General features: G+C 44.7%; 1 protein-coding gene across 1 annotated transcript in view; it reads right to left on the bottom strand.

Moving 5' to 3' along the window:
* Window positions 1–14,320, bottom strand: part of LOC311126573 (E3 ubiquitin-protein ligase RNF19A-like) — a gene marked incomplete at its 5' end in the record, with an annotated part of 35,380 nt that overhangs the window by 5,869 nt on the left and 15,191 nt on the right. The window contains 3 exons of the mRNA XM_084200565.1: window positions 3,263–3,377; window positions 4,268–4,430; window positions 10,859–11,006. Of these exons, the coding sequence (XP_084056691.1) occupies window positions 3,263–3,377; window positions 4,268–4,430; window positions 10,859–11,006 (426 nt within the window). The remainder of the gene's footprint in view (window positions 1–3,262; window positions 3,378–4,267; window positions 4,431–10,858; window positions 11,007–14,320) is intronic.

Raw genomic sequence — 14,320 nt, 5'->3', positions numbered from 1 at the left:
GAGACGAGGAGGAGAGACAGAGAGAGACGAGGAGGAGAGACAAAGAGAGACGAGGAGGAGAGACAGAGCGAGACGAGGAGGAGAGACAGAGAGAGACGAGGAGGAGAGACAGAGAGAGACAAGGAGGAGAGACAGAGAGAGACGAGGAGGAGAGACGGAGCGAGACGAGGAGGAGAGACGGAGCGAGACGAGGAGGCGAGACAGAGAGATGAGGAGAGACAGAGAGAGATGAGGAGAGACAGAGAGATGAGGAGGAGATACAGAGAGATACGAGGAGGAGAGACAGAGAGATGAGGAGGAGATACAGAGAGAGACGAGGAGGAGAGACAGAGCGAGACGAGGAGGAGAGACAGAGAGAGACGAGGAGGAGAGACAGAGAGAGACAAGGAGGAGAGACAAGGAGGAGAGACAGAGAGAGACGAGGAGGAGAGACAGAGCGAGACGAGGAGGAGAGACAGAGAGATACGAGGAGGAGAGACAGAGAGATACGAGGAGGAGAGACAGAGCGAGATGAGGAGGAGAGACAGGGTGAGATGAGGAGGAGAGACAGAGAGAGACGAGGAGGAGAGACAGAGCGAGACGAGGAGGAGAGACAGAGCGAGACGAGGAGGAGAAACAGAGAGAGACGAGGAGGCGAGACAGAGAGATGAGGAGAGACAGAGAGATGAGGAGGAGATACAGAGAGATACGAGGAGGAGAGACAGAGAGATGAGGAGGAGATACAGAGAGAGACGAGGAGGAGAGACAGAGCGAGACGAGGAGGAGAGACAGAGAGAGACGAGGAGGAGAGACAGAGAGAGACAAGGAGGAGAGACAAGGAGGAGAGACAGAGAGAGACGAGGAGGAGAGACAGAGCGAGACGAGGAGGAGAGACAGAGAGATACGAGGAGGAGAGACAGAGAGATACGAGGAGGAGAGACAGAGCGAGATGAGGAGGAGAGACAGGGTGAGATGAGGAGGAGAGACAGAGAGAGACGAGGAGGAGAGACAGAGCGAGACGAGGAGGAGAGACAGAGCGAGACGAGGAGGAGAAACAGAGAGAGACGAGGAGGAGAGAGAGCGAGACGAGGAGAGACAGAGCAACAAGGAGGAGAGACAGAGCGAGACGAGGAGGAGAGACAGAGAGAGATGAGGAGGAGAGACAAGGAGGAGAGACAGAGCGAGACGAGGAGGAGAGACAGAGAGAGACGAGGAGGAGAAACAGAGAGAGACGAGGAGGAGAGACAGAGCGAGACGAGGAGGAGAGACAGAGCGAGACGAGGAGAGACAGAGCGAGATGAGGAGGAGAGACAGAGAGACAAGGAGGAGAAACAAGGAGGAGAGACAGAGAGAGATGAGGAAGAGAGACGAGGAGGAGAGACAGAGAGAGACGAGGAGGAGAGACAGAGCGAGATGAGGAGAGACAGAGCGAGACGAGGAGGAGAGACAAGGAGGAGAGACAGAGAGATGAGGAGGAGATACAGAGAGGGACGAGGAGGAGAGACAAGGAGGAGAGACGAGGAGGAGAGACAGAGAGAGACGAGGAGGAGAAAGAGGGAAAGTGAGAGAAAGAGGGACAGGAGAGACAGAAGGAGAGAGAGAAAGAGGAAGAGACAGGTGAGAGGAAGAGAGGGATAGAAAAAGAGGGGTCAGAGCTAAAGCCCCCGACAACAGACAAGTCCTTTCAGATGGAGAGAGGGGTGGATGGAGGAGGAGGAGGAGGAGGGAGTGGAGCCGAAGAGCAGGGGACTACAGTGAGGCTTCAGTTCAACAGTGTGGTGATCGTAGTGACACTTCAGAGGCGGCAGGGTCAGGCAGGACACACACACACACACACACACACACACACACACAAGCCAGGGCAAGCCAGGGCAAGACAGGACAAGCCAGGGCAAGCCAGGGCAAGCCAGGACAAGCCAGGGCAAGCCAGGACAAGCCAGGGCAAGACAGGGGCAGGCTCCAGTAAGCTCCCATGCCCCAGAGACAGACCTGGGTTCATTTGATTGAGCCTGCCTGGAGTGCCAGATGGGTGGGGTTTGCACCTTTGGGACTATTGCATTGGCTTCATTGCACCAGGCAAGATCAATCAAGCACAGGTTAAGGTTTTTGAAAGAAACCTAATACTATTTGAACCCAGGCTTCTGCCAGAGACAGACATTGTTATGAAATGACATGTCAAAGAGAATAAGGGGTAGAAGCTATTCCAAGGCTATTCTGTGTGTGTATATATATATATATATATGTGTGTGTGTGTGTATATATATATATATATATATATATATGTGTGTGTTCTTGTGCGCGTCAGCTCTTTTCCCAGATTTCCACAGTAAGACATCTTCCATCTTCCACCATCTCTCTCTCCACACAGTAAGACATCTTCCATCTTCCACCATCTCTCTCTCCACACAGTAAGACATCAATGCTGCGTCTCAAATAGCACCCTATTCCCTATGTAGTGCACTACTTTAGACCAGGGCCCATATGGAATAGGGTGCCATCTGGGATTACTTATATTACTGCTTTATTGCTGCTCCACTGTCCAGGAAGTCGTTTTTTTTTCTTCCCCAAAGGACTGCATGTACCATTATAACAACACAGTGTGACGGCAAGTAACACTTTTAAACAGATTAAACAGACTCTTGACTTTAACTTTCACTGCAAATATAGTCCATGACGTGATGAAACTTTGAAACTAAGTTGCGAGCTACTTTCGAAGCAAGGTGTTGTAGAATGAGTGTCTTATGAAACACATTCCAGACACTGGCTCTTGATTTCTTGCCATAACTGATTATTATTATTAGAAATATCAGCTAGATAGGGCAGCCATCACCAAGCTGTGTTAGCTAGCCGCTGTCAGCTTGGCTAAACACAAGGTCAGCGCAGGCTTTAGCCTACATAGGACTCAATCAGCTGACCATCTAGAGATGGCGAGTCAGTCAGCAGGAGAGAAGTCCTCAACTCTCCATAGCAAAGCTAGCTTAGCTTACCTCACTGTCCTCACTACTGGGACCGTTTGTTGTGACTGAATGGCAAAGACGCATCCAAGAAGCACCCACTTCAAACCACAACCCCAAGACAACTGTCGTTTGCCTTCGGTCATGAACCACTAGCGTGTTTTCTTAACGAGCCTTCATGAAAAACAAGGCCGAATCAGGAAGTGCATGTCGCCCCCTGTAAATTCCCGGGCCTAACTCTTAGGGTTTTAGTGGACAAGATGGGAGTGTTGTTCTTGTGGTTTGTGTTGTTTGTTGTTTGTTGTTTGTTGTTTGTTGTTTGTCCTTACCCACAGTGACAGCAGCTATGACGGGCGAGACGAACACGGACATCATGACGCCGCTGGCCACCGTTAAGTAATGTTTACTACCTGAGATATTGTTCTTCTTACAGCGACCGTGGACCTGGGGGAAGAATAACTCATGACTTCAAAATGGTTGACATGATCATTTATAGCATCATTAGTATTTTTTTTATTTAATTTTTTTTACAATTGATGACAGATTTCAATTTAGAATAAAATGGTTGAATTGCTGTATTTGTATGACCGATAGCTTTATTAAAATATCACTTAAGAGCAGAAAACAAGCGACCAATAGACTTTACAGAGAGCTGACATTACTAGTCTCTCTATACAAGACAAGGTCCTATCTTTCAGCCCATTTAGATGGGTTAGGGGTTAGGGGTTAGGGGTTAGGGGTTAGGGATAGGGGTTAGGGGTTAGGGGTTAGGGGTTAGGGGTTAGGGATAGGGGTTAGGGGTTAGGGGTCAATATGTCCTCCTACCTTGCGGCCCATGTAGCTGGGTTAGGGGTTAGGGGTCAATATGTCCTCCAATCTTGCGGCCCATATAGATGGGTTAGGGGTTAGGGGTCAATATGTCCTCCTACCTTTCGGCCCATGTAGCTGGGTTAGGGTTAGGGGTCAATATGTCCTCGTACCTTGCGGCCCATGTAGATGGGTTAGGAGTCAATATATCCTCGTACCTTGCGGCCCATGTAGATGGGTTAGGGGTTAGGGGTCAATATGTCCTCCTACCTTGCGGCCCATATAGATGGGTTAAGGTTAGGGGTCAATATGTCCTTGTACCTTGCGGCCCATGTAGATGGGTTAGGGGTTAGGGGTCAATATGTCCTCCTACCTTGCGGCCCATATAGATGGGTTAAGGTTAGGGGTCAATATGTCCTCCAACCTTGCGGCCCATGTAGATGGGTTAGGGGTTAGGGGTCAATATGTCCTTGTACCTTGCGGCCCATGTAGATGGGTTAGGGTTAGGGGTCAATATATCCTCGTACCTTGCGGCCCATGTAGATGGGAATGCCCACTATGATGACTGGGATGGCGATGCCAGCGATGAGTGAGATGACTACTGGGGCGCCCAGCAGCATGCCCACCTGCCACAGCACCCTCCGGGTCTGAGACCACGGCTTCTTCCCCCAGAATGTACAGCCCGAGGGACTGGAGGAAGAGACAGGAAGAAGAGTTTAGATGATGGACCAGAATGTACAGCCCGAGGGACTGCAATGCATTCATGAGAGTTTGTTCCATATACAGTGCCATCAGAAAGTATTCACACACACCTTGACTTTTTCCACATTCTGTTGTGTTACACAGTCTGAATTTTAAATGGATTAAATTGAGATGGTTTGTCACTGGCCTACACACAACTGCCCATAATGTCAAAGTGAAATTATGTTTTTTCCAAAATGTTACAAATTAATTACAAATGAAAAGCTGAAATGTCTCGAGTCAATAAGTATGCAAACCCTTTGTTAGAGCAAGCCTAAATAAGTTCAGGAGTAAAACATGTCTTAACAAGTCACATAATAAGTTGCATGGACTCACTCTGTGTGCAATAATAGTGTTTAACATGATTTTGTAATGACTACCTCATCTCTGTACCCCACACATACACACAATTATCTGTAAGGTCCCTCAGTTGAGCAGTGAATTTCAAACACAGATTCAACCAAAAAGACCAAGGCGGTTTTCCAATGCCTCGCAAAGAAGGGCACCTATTGGTAGATGGGTAAAAAGAAAGCAGACATTGAATATCCCTTTGAGCACGGTGAAGTTATTAATTACATTGGATTGTGTATCAATACACCCAGTCACTACAAAGATACAGGTGTCCTTCCTAACTCAGCTGCCGGAGAGGAAGGAAACCGCTCAGGGATTTCACCATGAGGCCAATGGTGACTTTAAAACAGTTACAGAGTTTAATGGCTGTGATAGGAGAAAACTGAGGATGGATCAACAACATTGTAGTTACTCCACAATACTAACCTAATTGACAGAGTGAAAAGAAGGAATATTCCAAAACATGTTCAGGGCAAATCCAACACAACACATTACTGAATACCACTCTCCATATTTCCAAGCATGGTGGTGGCTGCATCATGTTATGGGTATGCTTGTATATGCTTGTTATTGTTAAGTACTGGGGAGTTTTTCAGGATAAAAAAGAAACGTAATGGAGCTAAGCACAGGGCATAATCCTAGAGGAAAACCTGGTTCAGTTTGCTTTCCACCAGACACTGGGAGATGAATTCACCTTTCAGCAGGACAATAACCTAAAACACAAGGCCAAATATACACTGGAGTTGCTTACCAAGAAGACATTGAATGTTCCTGAGTGGCCGAGTTACAGTTTTGACTTAAATCTGCTTGAAAATATATGGCAAGACTTGAAAATAAGAATTTTGAAAAGAATAAATGGCCAATCCAGGTGTGCAAAGCTCTTAGAGACTTACCCAGAAAGACTCACATCTGTAATCGCTGCCAAAGGTGATTCTAACATGTATTGACTCAGGGGTGTGAATACTTATGTAAATGAAATATTTCTGTATTTCATTTTCAATAAGTTTACAAATATTTAAAAAAATATGTTTTCACTTTGTCATTGGGAGAGAGAAAAATCAATTTCATCTATTTTTCAATTCAGGCTGTAACACAGTCTGAACAGTCAACTACCTATCCCCATATTGTTATTTACATTGTTATTTATTTTGCTCATTTGCACCCCAGTATCTCTATTTGCACATCATCTTCTGCACATTAATCACTCCAGTGCTAATACTAAATTATAATTGTAATTATTTTGCACTATGGCCTATTTATTGCCTTACCTCCATAACTTACTACATTTGCACACACTGTATATAGATGTTCTATTGTGTTATTGACTGTACGTTTTGTTTTACCCCATATGTAACTCTGTGTTGTTGTTGTTTTTAAATCGCACTGCTTTGCTTTATCTTGACCAGGTCGCAGTTGTAAATGAGAACTTGTTCTTAACTGGCTTACCTGGTTAAATAAAGGTGAAATAAAAATTTAAATTAAAAAGTCTGAACAGTAATTATCAGGTGTGTGTTGATGGGTGAATTCAGGCTGTTACACAACAAAACGTGGAATAAGAAAAGTGGTATGAATACTTTCTGAAGGCCCTGCACAGGGAAAAGGGAGCCATTTAGGACACACATTGGAGCAGATTCGGCTGATTCATTGATTAAAAGTCAGCACTGGCGCTCGTCCAACATTGGGAAAATCAACGGCTGCTACCACTCCACTGCCATGTTATTAAAACAGTTTAGAAACAGAGACATAGGAGCAAACCAGACAATCTCTATAGCTATTATAATAATAATAATAATAATAATAATAATAATAATAATAATAATAATAATAATAAGCCATTTAGCAGACGCTTTTATCCAAAGCGACATACAGTCATGTGTGCATACATTTTTGTGTATGGGTGGTCCCGGGGATCGAACCCACTACCCTGGGCGTTACAAGCGCCGTGCTCTACCAGCTGAGCTACAGAGGACCACATTATATGTGTCTACATCCCAAATGGCACCCTATTCACTATATAGTGCACTTCTTTTGACCAGGGCCCATTGGGAAGCAGTGCTCTAAATAGGGAATAGGGTGCCATTTGGAATACATTCATATAATAGCTACAGAGATGCGTGGTGCTTGCTCCTCTACTGTAGAAAGACATGGGGTAGTATAATGCCACATTTTATCTGATGGCTGGGATCAATGAGTCTTTAAAAACCCCATAGGCTTTGTCAGTCTGACCTAAATTGATATGACAGTACCTCGGAGTGGAGCGTGGTTGGTCTGTCTCTTTGGTTACATTTCTCTGTCCCACTTTGTGTCTGTGTCCGCTGCCTGTCAGTGTATCTGCCTGTGTGTCCCATGTGATAGAATAGGGTTCTTGGTCAAAGTGAATCTATTTCCAACAGCTGGTAACCGTTAGTGACAGTGGCTATAGCTACCTGAGGTAGTGGTAACCGTTAGTGACAGTGGCTATAGCTACCTGAGGTAGTGGTAACCAGGGCTGTTGCGGTGACGGTATTACCACCACACCGGCAGTCATGAGTCATGACCACAGTAAAATGCTATGTGACTGAGTCATGGGTGGTCCTCTGTAGCTCAGCTGGTAGAGCACGGCGCTTGTAACGCCCAGGGTAGTGGGTTCGATTCCCGGGACCACCCATACGTAAAAATGTATGCACACGTGACTGTAAGTCGCTTTGGATAAAAGCGTCTGCTAAATGGCATATTATTATTATTATGGTAATGTCCTGTTATTCACTCTGGGCGTTGGTAGTACCCAACTAGCTAATGACCATTAGGAGGTCCTAATGGCCTGATACTCAGGGCTCTATTGTCCCTCTAACCATCAGGTCCTAACGGCCTGGTACTCAGGGCTCTATTGTCCCTCTAACCATCAGGTCCTAATGGCCTGGTACTCAGGGCTCTATTGTCCCTCTAACCATCAGGTCCTAATGGCCTGGTACTCAGGGCTCTATTGTCCCTCTAACCATCAGGTCCTAATGGCCTGGTACTCAGCGCTCTATTGTCAGTCTAACCATCAGGTCCTAGTGGCCTGGTACTCAGGGCTCTACTGTCCCTCTAACCATCAGGTCCTAATGGCCTGGTACTCAGGGCTCTATTGTCCCTCTAACCATCAGGTCCTAATGGCCTGGTACTCAGCACTCTATTGTCCCTCTAACCATCAGGTCCTAATGGCCTGGTACTCAGCGCTCTATTGTCCCTCTAACCATCAGGTCCTAATGGCCTGGTACTCAGGGCTCTACTGTCCCTCTAACCATCAGGTCCTAATGGCCTGGTACTCAGGGCTCTACTGTCCCTCTAACCATCAGGTCCTAATGGCCTGGTACTCAGGGCTCTACTGTCCCTCTAACCATCAGGTCATAATGGCCTGGTACTCAGGGCTCTACTGTCCCTCTAACCATCAGGTCCTAATGGCCTGGTACTCAGGGCTCTCCTGTCCCTCTAACCATCAGGTCCTAATGGCCTGGTACTCAGCGCTCTATTGTCCCTCTAACCACTCTGACATCAATGCAAATGCAATCAAAAAATCAAAACGCATCATCAAAATAGTATCATGTTTTAAAACTGTGATTGATCAATTTGAAGAAAGAAGTTCAACAGCAGGTTGAAACTGAGTGAAAAACTTGGACGTGGTGGATGTTGTTTCAAAGCCTAACACAACGAAATGGCCAGCGCTTTCTAAGGTGATGATTCATTCAAACTCTGCACCCTCCGCTGCAACTTGCCCATGCAACCCCCCACCCAACCACCCCCCACCCAAATTCAGATAGCTGATGTTCTGAAAGAGCTGCAAAATCTGGACCCCTACAAATCAGCTGGGCTAGACAATCTGGACCCTTTCTTTCTAAAATTAGCCGCAGAAATTGTCGCAACCCCAATCACCAGCCTGTTCAACCTCTCTTTCGTATCGTCTGAGATCCCCAGAGATTGGAAAGCTGCCGCGGTCATCCCCCTCTTCAAAGGGGGTGACACTCTAGATCCAAACTGCTACAGACCTATATCCATCCTGCCCTGCCTTTCGAAAGTATTTGAAAGCCAAGTTAACAAACAGATCACCGACCATTTCAAATCCCACCGTACCTTCTCCGCTATGCAATCCGGTTTCCGAGCTGGTCATGGGTGCACCTCAGCCACGCTAAAGGTTCTAAACGATATTATAACCGTGATCGATAAAAGACAGTACTGTGCAGCAGTCTTCATTGACCTGGCCAAGGCTTTTGACTCTGTCAATCACCACATTCTTATTGGCAGACTAAATAGCCTTGGTTTCTCAAATGACTGCCTCGCCTGGTTCACCAACTACTTTTCAGATAGAGTTCAATGTGTCAAATCGGAGGGCCTGTTGTCTGGACCTCTGGAAGTCTCTATGGGGTGCCACAGGGTTCAATTCTCGGGCCGACTCTATTCTCTGTGTATATCAATGATGTCGCTCTTGCTGCTGGTGACTCTCAGATCCACCTCTACGCAGACGACAACATTTTGTATACATCTGGCCCTTCATTGGACACTGTGTTAACAAACCTCCAAACGAGCTTCAATGCCATACAACACTCCTTCAGTAGCCTCCAACTGCTCTTAAACGCTTGTAAAACTAAATGCATGCTCTTTAATCGAACGCTGCTTGCACCCGCCTGCCCGACTAGAATCACTACTCTCGGCGGCTCTGACTTTGAATATGTGGACAACTACAAATACCTAGGTGTCTGGTTAGACTGTAAACTCTCCTTCCAGACTCACATTAAGCATCTCCAATCCAAAGTTAAATCTAGAATTGGCTTCCTATTTCGCAACAAAGCCTCCTTCACTCATGCTGCCAAACATGCCCTCGTAAAACTGACTATCCTACCGATCCTTGACTTCGGCGATGTCATTTACAAAATAGCTTCCAACACTCTACTCAGCTAATTGGATGTAGTCTATCACAATGCCATCCGTTTTGTCACCAAAGCCCCATATACTACCCACCATTGTGACCTGTACGCTCTCGTTGGCTGGCCCTCACTACATATTCGTCGCCAAACCCACTGGCTCCAGGTCATTTATAAATCCCTTCTAGGCAAATCCCTGCCTTATCTTAGCTCTTTGGTCACCATAGCAACACCCACCCATAGTATGCGCTCCAGCAGGTATATCTCACTGGTCATCCCCAAAGCCAACACCTCCTTTGGTCGCCATTCCTTCCAGTTCTCTGCTGCAAATGACTGGAACGAACTGCAAAAATCTCTGAAGCTGGAGACACTTATCTCCCTCACTAACTTTAAGCATCAGTTGTCAGAGCAGCTTACCGATCACTGCACCTGTACACAGCCCATCTGAAATTAGCCCACCCAACTACCTCATCCCCATATTGTTATTTACATTGTAATTTATTTTGCTCATTTGCACCCCAGTATCTATATTTGTACATAATCTTCTGCACATTTATCATTCCAGTGTTAATACTAATTGTAATTATTTTGCACTATGGTCTATTTATTGCCTTACCTCCATAACTTGCTACATTTGCACACACTGTATATATATTTTCTGTTGTATTTTTGACTTTGTTTTGTTTACCCCATATGTAACACTGTGTTGTTGTTTTTATCGCACTGCTTTGCTTTATCTTGGCCAGGTCGCAGTTGTAAATGAGAACTTGTTCTCAACTGGCTTACCTGGTTAAATAAAGGTGAAATAAATAAATAATCTTTCTTTAGACTTGACTAAATAAATAATGGATGTATTGTGATGGTGTATATTAAATAGATATATTAGACTTCTTTAAATGTAGAAGTTGCAAAGGCGCTCATAAGCAGCTTGTATTGCAGCTTGGATGCCTGGATGCCTGGATGCCTGGATGCCTGGAGGCCTGGAGATACTAAACGTGTTTATGTTAATTAACGTTAAATTACCGTGAGACCAGCAGTCTTTTGCATGACAATAACCATGACCGCCACAGCCCTAGTGGTAACCGTTAGTAACAGTGGCTATAGCTACCTGAGGTAGTGGTAACCGTTAGTAACAGTGGCTATAGCTACCTGAGGTAGTGCACGTCGGTGATCTCTTGCATACACAGCCAGCAGAACTGACAGGCACACACGGTACAGTTCATCCGGTTACAGCTGCCATCGTTGGTCTTCATGATGTAGGCCCCACAACGAGGACACGCCTTGATCTCCTCTGACTCTGGAAGGAGACAGAGACATGGAAGGACGTGACTCCTATGGCAGTATGTAAAGAAGAAGAAGAAGACTATGGATGTACTATGACTAGCTACATACATGATCACTGTCTGACTACCGTGTGGATGTAAAGTACTATGACTGACTACATACGGTATGTCTGAACAGTCTGAACAATATTAACAGCCTGAACAGTATTAACAGCCTGAACAGTATTAACAGCCTGAACAGTATTAACAGCCTGAACAGTATTAACAGCCTGAACAGTATTAACAGCCTGAACAGTATTAACAGCCTGAACAGCATTAACAGCCTGAACAGCATTAACAGCCTGAACAGTATTAACAGCCTGAACAGCCTGAACAGTATTAACAGCCTGAACAGTATTAACAGCCTGAACTGTATTAACAGCCTGAACTGTATTAACAGCCTGAACTGTATTAACAGCCTGAACAGTATTAACAGCCTGAACAGTCTGAACAGTATTAACAGCCTGAACAGTATTAACAGCCTGAACTGTATTAACAGCCTGAACAGCATTAACAGCCTGAACTGTATTAACGGCCTGAACTGTATTAACAGTCTGAACAGTATTAACAGTCTGAACAGTATTAACAGCCTGAACAGTATTAACAGCCTGAACAGTATTAACAGCCTGAACAGTATTAACAGCCTGAACAGCATTAACAGCCTGAACTGTATTAACAGCCTGAACAGCATTAACAGCCTGAACAGTATTAACAGCCTGAACAGCCTGAACAGTATTAACAGCCTGAACAGTATTAACAGCCTGAACAGTATTAACAGCCTGAACAGCCTGAACAGTATTAACAGCCTGAACAGTATTAACAGCCTGAACAGTATTAACAGCCTGAACAGTATTAACAGCCTGAACAGTATTAACAGCCTGAACAGTATTAACAGCCTGAACAGCATTAACAGCCTGGACAGTATTAACAGCCTGAACTGTATTAACAGCCTGAACAGTATTAACAGCCTGAACAGTATTAACAGCCTGAACAGTATTAACAGCCTGAACAGCCTGAACAGTATTAACAGCCTGAACAGCCTGAACAGTATTAACAGCCTGAACAGTATTAACAGCATTAACAGCCTGAACAGTATTAACAGCCTGAACAGCATTAACAGCCTGAACAGTATTAACAGCCTGAACAGCATTAACAGCCTGAACAGTATTAACAGCCTGAACAGCATTAACAGCCTGAACTGTATTAACAGCCTGAACAGCATTAACAGCCTGAACAGTATTAACAGCCTGAACAGTATTAACAGCCTGAACAGTATTAACAGCCTGAACAGCATTAACAGCCTGAACTGTATTAACAGCCTGAACAGCATTAACAGCCTGAACAGTATTAACAGCCTGAACAGTATTAACAGCCTGAACAGTATTAACAGCCTGAACAGCATTAACAGCCTGAACAGCATTAACAGCCTGAACAGTATTAACAGCCTGAACAGCCTGAACAGTATTAACAGCCTGAACAGTATTAACAGCCTGAACAGTATTAACAGCCTGAACAGCATTAACAGCCTGAACAGTATTAACAGCCTGAACAGTATTAACAGCCTGAACAGTATTAACAGCCTGAACAGTATTAACAGCCTGAACAGTATTAACAGCCTGAACAGCCTGAACAGTATTAACAGCCTGAACAGCCTGAACAGCATTAACAGCCTGAACAGTATTAACAGCCTGAACAGTATTAACAGCATTAACAGCCTGAACAGTATTAACAGCCTGAACAGCATTAACAGCCTGAACAGTATTAACAGCCTGAACAGCATTAACAGCCTGAACAGTATTAACAGCCTGAACAGCATTAACAGCCTGAACTGTATTAACAGCCTGAACAGTATTAACAGCCTGAACAGCATTAACAGCCTGAACAGTATTAACAGCCTGAACAGTATTAACAGCCTGAACAGTATTAACAGCCTGAACAGCATTAACAGCCTGAACTGTATTAACAGCCTGAACAGCATTAACAGCCTGAACAGTATTAACAGCCTGAACAGCCTGAACAGTATTAACAGCCTGAACAGTATTAACAGCCTGAACAGCCTGAACAGTATTAACAGCCTGAACAGTATTAACAGCCTGAACAGTATTAACAGCCTGAACTGTATTAACAGCCTGAACTGTATTAACAGCCTGAACAGTATTAACAGCCTGAACAGTCTGAACAGTATTAACAGCCTGAACAGTATTAACAGCCTGAACTGTATTAACAGCCTGAACAGCATTAACAGCCTGAACTGTATTAACAGCCTGAACTGTATTAACGGCCTGAACTGTATTAACAGTCTGAACAGTATTAACAGCCTGAACAGTATTAACAGCCTGAACAGTATTAACAGCCTGAACAGCCTGAACAGTATTAACAGCCTGAACAGTATTAACAGCCTGAACTGTATTAACAGCCTGAACTGTATTAACAGCCTGAACTGTATTAACAGCCGGAACAGTATTAACAGCCTGAACAGTCTGAACAGTATTAACAGCCTGAACTGTATTAACAGCCTGAACTGTATTAACAGCCTGAACTGTATTAACAGCCTGAACTGTATTAACAGCCTGAACAGTATTAACAGCCTGAACAGTCTGAACAGTATTAACAGCCTGAACAGTATTAACAGCCTGAACTGTATTAACAGCCTGAACAGCATTAACAGCCTGAACTGTATTAACGGCCTGAACTGTATTAACAGTCTGAACAGTATTAACAGTCTGAACAGTATTAACAGCCTGAACAGTATTAACAGCCTGAACAGTATTAACAGCCTGAACAGTATTAACAGCCTGAACAGCATTAACAGCCTGAACTGTATTAACAGCCTGAACAGCATTAACAGCCTGAACAGTATTAACAGCCTGAACAGCCTGAACAGTATTAACAGCCTGAACAGTATTAACAGCCTGAACAGTATTAACAGCCTGAACAGCCTGAACAGTATTAACAGCCTGAACAGTATTAACAGCCTGAACTATATTAACAGCCTGAACTGTATTAACAGCCTGAACAGTATTAACAGCCTGAACAGTCTGAACAGTATTAACAGCCTGAACAGTATTAACAGCCTGAACAGTCTGAACAGTATTAACAGCCTGAACAGTATTAACAGCCTGAACTGTATTAACAGCCTGAACAGCATTAACAGCCTGAACTGTATTAACGGCCTGAACTGTATTAACAGCCTGAACTGTATTAACAGCCTGAACTGTATTAACAGTCTGAACAGTGTCCACAGTGTCTCTGTGTCAGACTACCTCCTCTGTACAATGTACTGTATCAT

This window comes from Coregonus lavaretus (genome assembly GCF_964263955.1).
Source record: "Coregonus lavaretus genome assembly, contig: HAP1_SCAFFOLD_3475, whole genome shotgun sequence".
NCBI lineage: Eukaryota > Metazoa > Chordata > Actinopteri > Salmoniformes > Salmonidae > Coregonus > Coregonus lavaretus.
The sequence above is the reverse complement of the archived record's forward strand: the minus strand, read 5'-3'. Positions and strand labels throughout refer to the sequence as shown.